This window comes from Alnus glutinosa, chromosome 7 (assembly GCF_958979055.1).
Source record: "Alnus glutinosa chromosome 7, dhAlnGlut1.1, whole genome shotgun sequence".
Classification (NCBI taxonomy): domain Eukaryota; kingdom Viridiplantae; phylum Streptophyta; class Magnoliopsida; order Fagales; family Betulaceae; genus Alnus; species Alnus glutinosa.
In genome coordinates, this window is record NC_084892.1 from 20,880,476 (window position 1) to 20,890,755 (window position 10,280).

Below are 10,280 nucleotides of genomic sequence, written 5' to 3' on the forward strand. Positions count from 1 at the left end.
ATTTGTACTAGGCCCTGGCCCAGAGCTGCAACTGGTTTGAAAGGGCGGTGGTGTATGTACAGAGACCACGTGATGCAAAAGCCCAAGCAGGTGGGCATTAATGTCCAGGCTAATGAAGCGCTGACACGTAAAGATGATGCTATGCTTGTTTGTCCTACATACAGAACCACCAAAGCTGCTAACGTTGAATGACGAGTGTCTTTGGTCACGTGGGCAATGACAACAAACACGACCCCCCGGTCCACCCCCCAGAGAATCTTACTCAATGCCCATAAAGGCCCAACCACTTGTCGGGGAGATTGAGATTAGGTGCAATATCAAGGATATTGTCTGCGGTGCAATATATTTTACGTTTTTAACAGTTGGACCGTTCATTTCAATATATTTCCTAACAAATTTATCTCAAAAAAAATTAAATAAACAAATTTTATTAATTAATTTCTCCAAATACAATTACAAAACAAGTTTATACAATCAAACTCAACTGCACTTACAGTTGATATGTAATTGATTAAAAAGGTACACCAATTAATATGTAAGCACTATTATAGATATCTTAGAATCCTAATATACATACTATATAATAATATTAGATACTAGTATATGTATAGTATAAGTGTTAAGTCCAATATAATATATATATATATATATATATAACTAAGTGATTATAATAAAACTATATTAATTATATGTCATAGTGTCATACTAAATCATGAGCGTTGATCAATGAGATGAAATCTTGGTCATTGATCCATTTTTCCACTACTTAATAAGATGGTTGATAATTGATCATAGTCGACCTTTAAAAAAAAGGAAAATGCTCTACTTCTAAAAAAAAAATCAAAAATAGTTCTCAAATGGTGTGTTACTATCATACGATTGTAACACATTTTTCAAAATAATTGATCTCATCTATGATTGATACATAATTTGGGAATGAACTTTTGAAAAAAAAAAAAAAAAAAATGGAAAGTATAGCACTTCTCGTAAAGAAAATTATAATCAAATGATCAAATAGTGCAAGGCCCGAGAAAAATTCCACGGCACATAATATATTGTGCATAATTGCAATAGTTAAAGCATGCCATCATTATTATCATACAAAGCTTGCACAAAAAATGCGTTAAATTCATTGATGTTTCAACCAAAAATAGGTAAGTAGCTAATATCAGATAAAAAAAAATGAATCGACAAAGGTTGAACCTACCTAAGAATAGAGCCTAGAAAACGTAAATTCCAAAAAATCAAATCTTCTCACTCCAGTTCATCAAGCTTGACTTCATACTGTTCACCAGAAGAAAGGATTTTTACACTAACCATGCCTCTTTGCCACTCTGAACTTCCAACCAATATCAGCCTGTAAGCATTTATCCGTGCAGCTCGTTTGAAAACCCTGAAGGAGAAGGTAAATAGAATAACAAAATTCATAAAAGATCAGCAATTGATTTGGAAACCTGTAAAATCTAAAAAGACGGGATTAATACCATTTAAGTGGTTTGCTTTCCAAGACCAAATCTACACTTTGGCCTTTTTCTCTGAGTATGCTAGCCACTCTAGCAGCTGCTCCTTGAAGATCAACATCCAGAGCGCACACAATATTCTCTACTTGAAGGCTGAGTTCTGGTACAAGTCCCTTCTCCTTGAGCAACTGTAATAACCCAATCATAAGCGTGAATGCCAAGCTCACTGCTAAAAGTACTCAAACTACAACCTCAATTTTGCTTTGGAAGTAGAGACTTCCTATTCAGTGAGCCATTGGGCGCTCTTAACCAAGGAAAAAAACATGAACACCTAGAGAAAAGGGTAGTGATCATCAAAAAGATTCTCTTCACAACCTTAAATGCTAACTCAAGCCCTGTATGTTAGACAAAAATATGTGAGATGTGGCATACATTCTGCAGTCTACGTTCTCCACTACTGCCACAAACACAAACACACACACACATATATATAGTGGGTTACTGCATATATTACTTGACAATGAGAAACATGTGTAAAGGGGGATGACCAAGGCAGAAACCACTGTTATATTTGATAAGACAACAGTGGTATAGACATTGGGGCGCATCTTTTTGGTGTAAAAAACTTACTTATAAGAAAAAGAAAAAAAAAACACAATATATTCCGCTTGCATAGAATTACTTGTGTAATTACACAATAGCAGCCCAAATTTGCTTCATTAAGCAGTACTCTAGTGTAGCAGAAGAAAGGAAAGGATGAACTTACTTCTACTATAACAGCATCTCCAAATCCGAAGCCACATGCAGGAAGGTCATCACCACCAAAAGTTGAGAGTAACCGGTCATATCGCCCACCACCACAAATGGCTCGCAACTTTCCTTCTCTATCGAAACCCTGAGGAAAAAAAAAAAAAAAAAAAAGGAAGAAAATTCATTTGGAAGAGGGGACAAACAAAAATGTAGGCATTTTGGTCAAGTTAAATAATGTGCTTGTACTTGCAAAAAAAAAAAGTGCTTGTGTCCATTTCATTAAAAGGAAGCATATTCATCGGCGAGAGACCGGTGTAAAGAGTAAAAGCTGATACGTTCAAATCTCTTTATGCTTGGATAGTGGCATAGTCCTTGTTTTCCTAGTTTCACTGAATTTTTGGACTTGTGTTCTTCTTTCTCTCCGTAATTGGAGGTCTCTCTTGTATACTTCATGTGTACTTGGGTTATGCCGCTCTATGCTTTCTATTAAGATTGATTTACTTATGAATAAAATAAATAAAGAATAGCTGCACTGTAACAACCTCGAAGAGAAGTCTAATATGTACGACCAAGTAAAACCATGTATTCAATTTCACGCCCATTCCTTCTAAGGAAAAATATTCAACATTGAACAAAACTGGAGGCTGAAACTATAAATTAGAAGTTTTCCAGTGCAGTGCCTGTGTTACATGCAGGACTGACTACCAATGAACATCAACCTGTATCTTAAAGTTTCATATGTTTGCCACATCTGGAATTTCAATATTTCGCCAGGAATCGATGTCATATGTGCCACTTGCTTCATGCATAAGCTAATGATAGTTAATACTTACAAGTCATATCTATGCCAACGTGTAAGCAGCACAAGTATGAAGGGAATAAACACCTGGAATAACTTGGAGTATTCTAGTGCAGGATTCAGGTCTACAATAATAATGCTACAAAATCCAGATGTATATATTCACTCATATTTTATATTGATTTTACATGTTTCGGCACCTAAAAAACTAAAAACTAAACATACGGTCAATGTGACGATGCCCACAACATTCAACCCTCATGGCCTGGAACTTACAAAATAACACTGTAATTTCCAGGTCATTACTCATTTGCTAATGAATGCAATAATTTATTATACTGGACTCATTTGCTAATGAATGCAATAATTTATTCTACTGGTCTCATTTGCTAATGAATGCAATAATTTATTCTTCTGGTCTGAGACTATCTAAGCAATAAAAGCTACGGATGAGGGTGGCACCTAATGAGCAGATGGAAGTGAGTTAAACTCCAATTTATTCCATAGTGGCATTTTTATTCAGACCATGAGGTCAAAGAAGAAAAACAGTACAAAAAATCTCACCTCAAACACAATACCCGTATAGTATGCGAGCCCACGAACAACAGATGCATCAAATTCAATCCACTCGGAATAACCAAACTTTTCAGCAAGAGAGAATAGCTGCTTCAGATCAGCAACAGCTTCCCCAGCACTTCCAAGTATCTCTACGTACACACAAATATCAAACAACTAATTAGAAATTATTCATGTTTCATTTCTGTTCAGAGGAACCGTACATTAACAGAAACCAATAGAAGGACTACTTCAACTGCCATGTTTTTCCTAAAGGTCGTACTATACACTAGATTTAGTTATTTATTATTCTTAACGTGTTGCAAAGTAATGACACATCAGAAGCATGCTTCCACACAATATGAAACATTTCTATCTTCAAGGACAAGGGGAAGGCAGAGAAGACCTGATAACCACAGATCTCAGAAAATGGCTGAACAGAATTGGAGTAGGCAACCCAAAATAACTGGGAGAAAAGATTATTGTGTTGAGTTTTTACAATGTACTTTATGCACTTCAGAAGAAAAAAATAAAATAAAAGGAAGATGACAACTTATATCACCTTGTTTGGCCAAAACTAGTAAGAAATAACTTCTCAATCAAAGTGACAGAAAACTCAACCTTCCAATTTCGCCAATGACTTAATGGAAAGAACTTGCAATAGCTCCTCAACACCCTCTTCCGATACACCAGTAGACTTCAACTCTTTCTTTATCTCATCCAGTGGGATCTTCTCTATCTATTTCAAAGTAAATATGCATCCCCCAGAAAACGATTAAAATTTACAGAAAATAGCATCTGAAAATTCAGGTAACAAATGTATGGTTATGTACAAGCAACATGGGACAAAAACAACTGCTAGTGACATTAGATATCTAAATTCAAGTAAAGGACAGAGAGCAATGACCCTACAAGAACATTATAGGACAAGCAACACGTCAAAATACCTTTTTATATAGACTGGCAATGTGCTTGGTAGTGTAAGGTTAATGAGTCTAACCCACAGGACCGAATTAACATCATCTAACAGATTAAACTAGAATATCATAAAACAAAGGTAAATTTAATTTTTGATAAGTAAGAGCAGCACATTTTGAAAAAAAAAAAAAACAATTTAAGAAAAAAAACAGAATAGTAACGTGCTTTGGTTTTCCAAAAGAACAATCCCATCTCAACACTTGCAACCTTGCATAGCTCACCTTGTCTATGATTATGCAAACCTTGCTGAATAAATTTTCAGGTATAGAGTAGCACCTCAATACTTCTTGTAAAACCTGTAATGAAAGGGAAAAGACTCAGAAAAAAATATGCTTAAAAAAAATGCTCAAACCAGATTCAGTTGTTCATAAAAGAGTGTGGAAAGATTGCTACAAAAATATTCACATAAAGTATCATGGAAGATGGTGGCATTTAGCCTTATATACTAAAACTGTTTAAAAGCAGACTGGACTTCCCCATAATGGTAGACTAGAGTGCGAATTTTTTATTTATTTTAAAGGCTAAGGTCAACAATGTAACTCTTATTGCCAATTCATCCAACAGTTCAAAGAATAAAATTATCGCATAATAGTATCATGCACTATAAGAGAATCCCCAGTAAGAAACACGGCAGAATCGTTTATGCAGCTAGAAAAGTAAACGATGCATGTAATGCTAGAGAAGTGTACTTCCATATTGAGGTTTGCTTAGTCGATTGGGGAAGTTTGACAAAGGGTACTTTAAAAAATTAGTAGTGCATTTGGAGATCTTTTTTTCATTTTTGGGAAAATAAAACAAAAGGGAGAGTGGGGAGGGCATCACGAGGGTTTTAGATCACTAGTTGCAATTAGGACCCAAGGAAGAGAGTGAATGGAATTGTGCAGAGGCATTTGCGCTGTGGTGAATTTTATGGGCAATCTAAGAAGGAATTTCCTAGGATGGTGGATGTCTCTAATGATTGAAGCTATCTGGCAATCACAAGCTTGATTCAGGTTGAGAATTACATAATGACGATCAAGGAGTCACCCTCCACAAAAATAATAAATCCTCATCAACTCTCTCATTATGTCTTTTCTCAATCAAATCTTTTAAGAGTTTACAAACTATTACTTCTTCACCTAAGTAGATATTGTTCAGACACTTATAAATACATGTCTCTTCTCAAAAAAAAAAATAAAGTCCTGCAATTTTCAATATTTGCTTCCTAAGAAAACTCAATTCAGCAAAACATGTACTTCTTAGGAGCAGTTAATATTTGCAAAAATCAGATACTTAAATGCCTTGAGAAGTATCCAGAAATACAAAGACTTTGCAAAAGAAACTCTTAAAGAAAAATAAATGCCAAAAGAAGAATGTTATCATGAAAGACCCCTAATCCATGTTCATAGAAAGAATTGTTCCCACCTTTCGACTTGAAACCTTGAATCCAACATCTGATGCTGTAATTCCAATTCGCTTGAAAAAAGTGACGATAGATGAAATAAGTTCTGCTTCAGCCTATATCAAAAACTGCAAATTTTAAGCTTGACAAAGAAATGAATGTACAGCTGCGTTTGGATTTGAATTTTTGGATGTGTAATACGAAGTACTTGATTGAAGCTTTAACAAGACAAAGAGGGTTTTAAACTAAATATGTAATGAATGAAAGAGAAAGGAGCTCTTTCTCCAACAAAGTCACCCAGAGAATGAATTTGGAATAACACCCTCCACCTACTTGTTTCCAATTCACATATATGACTAAAGTTCCAGTATCCATGACTTTCATTAACATCAAAAGGTAGCTATTTTCTATACCTGATTAAAAAAATGACCTTTTAGTATTGAAATCCAAATTCCTTCCCCCAAACTTTTGCATCCTAATGCAACCTATAACACTATAATCCAATACATGGAGTGCATCATGTGAAACAGCATAAGAAACTCAAAAAACTAAATTTATGTTTATGAAATAGGAAAAAAGGAAGCAGTATCACTGCGTGTGTGTGTGTGTGTGAGTGAGTGTGAGAGTATTTATCAGAGAGAGAGAAGGATAAAAAGTTACAACTTAAATGTGGTATTAAGATGGTTAAAAACTTCCACAACTATTTATCTACAGCACATAAAGGCCAACATTAGTGAGTTGGTAGAGGAACCAAAACTGAACCAGTACAAAGTTCATATAGTATGTCAAGTTGGCAGCTCCTACCGTCACCTCAGGTACACCAATAATATCCATATTCCACTGGTAGTGCTCTCGGCGCCGTCCTCTTGTCATTCTTTCATAACGCCAACACTGTCCTATACCAAACCATTTCAATGGAAGGGATACAGATTTTCTGGACAAGAAAAAACATGGAGATCAAATTCTGGCATCTGTACCTGGATACAAAAATCATATGTACATAAATTTATATACAACAAAAAGTTTCCAGATATCAAACTTGAAAACCAACTGAGCAAATACTAGGAACAAGACAACGAATTAAAAATGAAGACTATGCATTGTTTTCATGGAAAAGCATGCGCAGAATCAGAATCGTACCCTTTCTGTATCACCAGCCTCGCCAAAGAAGGTGTGAGCTCAGGCCTCAATGCAACTCGACGATTTCCCCGATCTTCAAAACAGTATAGCTGCACAGTGAAAGAGTATAAATTTAGCGGATGTAAAGATCGAAGGCTACCAGAATAACAACATCCCAGAGCCACTCACTGTCAACAAGAATCTCACAGCATACAGAAAGACATGCACACATGTGTGCATGTAAGCTCCCTTGTGCTTACATACTTGGGAGTTGGTTACTCTTGTATATTGATTGGCTAACATGGGTTTAGAAAAATAAGACATCTATCAGGGATCAACCACAGCATTAGTTCATATAAAGAAAAAGATTAAAGTCATGCAGGCATCACCCACTAATAATCATCACTAACTGATATCTGTACATATTGCTCCTTGGTGATAATCTTAAATTCCAGGTGCTTAATTTTTCTGGCATTACATTACTCTCAAGGGCCTCGAAACTCAAACAAGCACAAGCCACTAAATTGGGAAAATAAAGACCATTTAGCCTACCAGTTCTCTCATTTAATGAATGACTTCTACACAATTTGAAACCGGAAAACGCCCATTTTGAGTTACTTAATCACTTCCAATTAAAATTGAGTTAGAGGAACTAATAAACTCTGCAATTTCAAATATAACGGGACGTGATTAATTTACTCCCGAAGCTTATTATTCCAGTCTAAGCAGTGCTACGTGATGTCTACTATGCGTATATATGGCAACTGATAAAATAACAAGAAGAAGAAGATATATAGCAGAGACTAACCTGGTCCCTAATCTCCTCCCCGGATTTTCTAATGAACAACGCCTCCGACTCCAGCACAGGAAAATCAACCTCCTCGAACCCAAACAACCGCGAAACCTAAATTCCAGTCACCAGAATTCCACACCCAATCAACTTCCAATCAAATGCAAACCATATGTGTGTGTGTGTGTGTGTGTGTGTATTTTGAAACCCACCTCTCGGAAATTGTGAAAGAGCCAATTGCGCAGGCGCATTTCCTCGGGAGGGAAGTCCCTGGTTCCCTTGGGAGGATTGACGTCGATCTTCTGCACGAATTCGGTGATCGGCGGCGGAGATAGCGCACCGGACCTACCTCCGCCACCGCCATTCTCGCCCGTAGACTGTGCTACCGAGGTGGACGACAAGGAAGAGAGGTTTCTAGGGCTTATCGGAAATGGCGGTCTGGGGATGAGAAATCTGCGAGCGCCATTGAAAGAGAGGGATGGAGATGAGAAGTAAGGGAGAGAGAGAACGAAGGGCTTGAGATAGACGTTGAGACGCGGGTGGAGGATAAGGAGCGAAGAAGGGTTTGCAGCCATTGTTGTGCCAGTGAGAGAGTGCGAGTGGGAGTGGGAGCGCGCCGCCCACTCGCACGCCTTGTTTGCTACGTTGGACCTGGAGCTCGTGTTGGGCTCGCCTATTTCTTATGACTCGTGAACAAAATAGCTCTACGGCTTTTGGTCCAAGATGAACGAGACTTTGGGCCAGATGTTATAGGCTTATGGCCGTTAGTGTAACAACTTCGTCGTGAGCAGATAATAACTGTTCTCATCATCTTTCCGCATCTAACAGCTATTCATTATCCGCAATGCAGATGCAATTAACAAAAATTAATATTCACATATGCGGATGCGGGTAGCGATTTTAGGGAATGCGGATAATAACCGCATCTGCATTCCCTTTATGACTGATCATCACAACTTGTGTAACAGGTTAAATCTTAATGTATTTAAACTTGTATATAGTAATAACTACGTTATTTAATCTTGCATATAGATTTAGATAGTAATCAAAAACACTCATTACCTCGTATGCAAATAGCAGATAATAATCGCATTTAATAATCTTAATAACTACGCAGATTCAAATAGTATATAATACAAATATCTAAAATTAATAACTTCATTTTGCGGGCACAGAAGCAAATATTTCTAAATCTCAACTAAACTCCACTACTACTTAGGTTGTTAAAGCTTTAGCCACTATCATATCTGAGATATGAGGTTTTGTGGAACATATAGAGGCCAAAACACATCCTTCATAGTCTCGTACAATCACTCCAATATCCATCTTTCTTTTTGTCATATCAATCATCTCATCCTAATTCACCTTTTGAAACACCCAATGGAGGTCCTTCACATAGTTGAATTGAACTAACCCAATAATCATCATGCATGTTGATCCCACGATCTTGAAGAAGCTTGATGAAATTTCTATGAAGCCAAATTTTTTTCTTGCCTGCCCTCCATAGCTGTCAACTCAAAGTCAGCATCATCTAGTTTGGATGTCAGTTCATCTATAATATATCAAAAGTCACTAAAGAGAATATTTTTGGATGTTTCTATTGCATTATGCTTAAACATCTCTCATTGACAGGCATCTTCACAAGATAAGGCTAGTGGTATCCACATCTAAACCACATATAGGACACAAGGATCTTGAGCTATCCGTCTTAAAAATGTTGCATTTTGTTGGCAACAAATTATTGTTAGCTTTCCACAAAAACATCTTGACTACCCCTAACGTAACGTCCCGAATTATGTGAAAGTCATATAGTGAAAAATATATGAATTGTCGCGTGGCGCTATTACTCACTAAAACACTCACATTAGAAGTTTACCAAGTATAAAATTTTTCTTTTATTTTTGAAACCACATACTTACCTTTCAACACAAGGTTGCAGAGCTTCTAACTAAATTTACATCTTATAAATATAAACATAGTATTATTATAATAACTGAAACCACTATTATCTTTACAATATTCCAAAAGACGCCACAAAGGCATATATATACATATCTATACCAAAAATTGACTTATCATAAGTCAGCCCTTCAAATGTAAGGCATCTTGTCAACCTCATAGATAGTAATCTAAGCATGGATAAAGTCCGTCATCGACAACTTCATCAACGACATTTGTAAAATTACCACAATTTTATAGGTGTATGTTTGAGTCAACGACTTAGCACGTATAAGTATTCTGACCTTTGTTGTAGTGTGATGTGAGCCCATTTTTCCTTTAAAATTCATCTCTCTTCCTCTCTTCTTTTCTAAAGTAGCTATTATAATGTACAATTTTCGTAAAAGGTTTGTTTATAAAATACCATAAACGTTTTGCACGTCAAACATTTTAGGGAGTTTATACATAGTAGTAAAAACAAACTTTACTTTCCTTTGCATTTTCTTCTCT

The 10,280-nt window shown here is 36.3% G+C and overlaps 1 protein-coding gene across 1 annotated transcript; it reads right to left on the reverse strand.

Moving 5' to 3' along the window:
* Window positions 1-1,107: 1,107 nt before the first annotated feature.
* Window positions 1,108-8,518, reverse strand: LOC133873967 (histidine--tRNA ligase, chloroplastic/mitochondrial). The gene is made up of 11 exons (XM_062311780.1): window positions 8,045-8,518; window positions 7,851-7,946; window positions 7,064-7,152; window positions 6,728-6,857; window positions 5,947-6,039; window positions 4,764-4,838; window positions 4,186-4,303; window positions 3,574-3,716; window positions 2,227-2,355; window positions 1,485-1,648; window positions 1,108-1,393 (listed from the first exon to the last, which is right to left on the reverse strand). The coding sequence occupies exons 1-11, from the start codon at window positions 8,405-8,407 to the stop codon at window positions 1,255-1,257; spliced, it is 1,539 nt and encodes a 512-aa protein (XP_062167764.1). The 5' UTR covers window positions 8,408-8,518; the 3' UTR covers window positions 1,108-1,254.
* Window positions 8,519-10,280: the final 1,762 nt, after the last annotated feature.

What these genes read in the sequence shown, in the direction of transcription:
- LOC133873967 (XM_062311780.1), bottom strand. Translation starts at nt 8,407, where the DNA reads ATGGCTGCAAACCCTTCTTCGCTCCTTATCCTCCACCCGCGTCTCAAC. An exon ending in TCTTTCACAATTTCCGAGAG is followed by an intron (nt 7,947 to 8,044) that starts GTGGGTTTCAAA and finishes ACTGGAATTTAG; the next exon opens with GTTTCGCGGTTGTTTGGGTT. An exon ending in GAGATGCTGTTATAGTAGAA is followed by an intron (nt 1,649 to 2,226) that starts GTAAGTTCATCC and finishes GGGTTATTACAG; the next exon opens with TTGCTCAAGGAGAAGGGACT.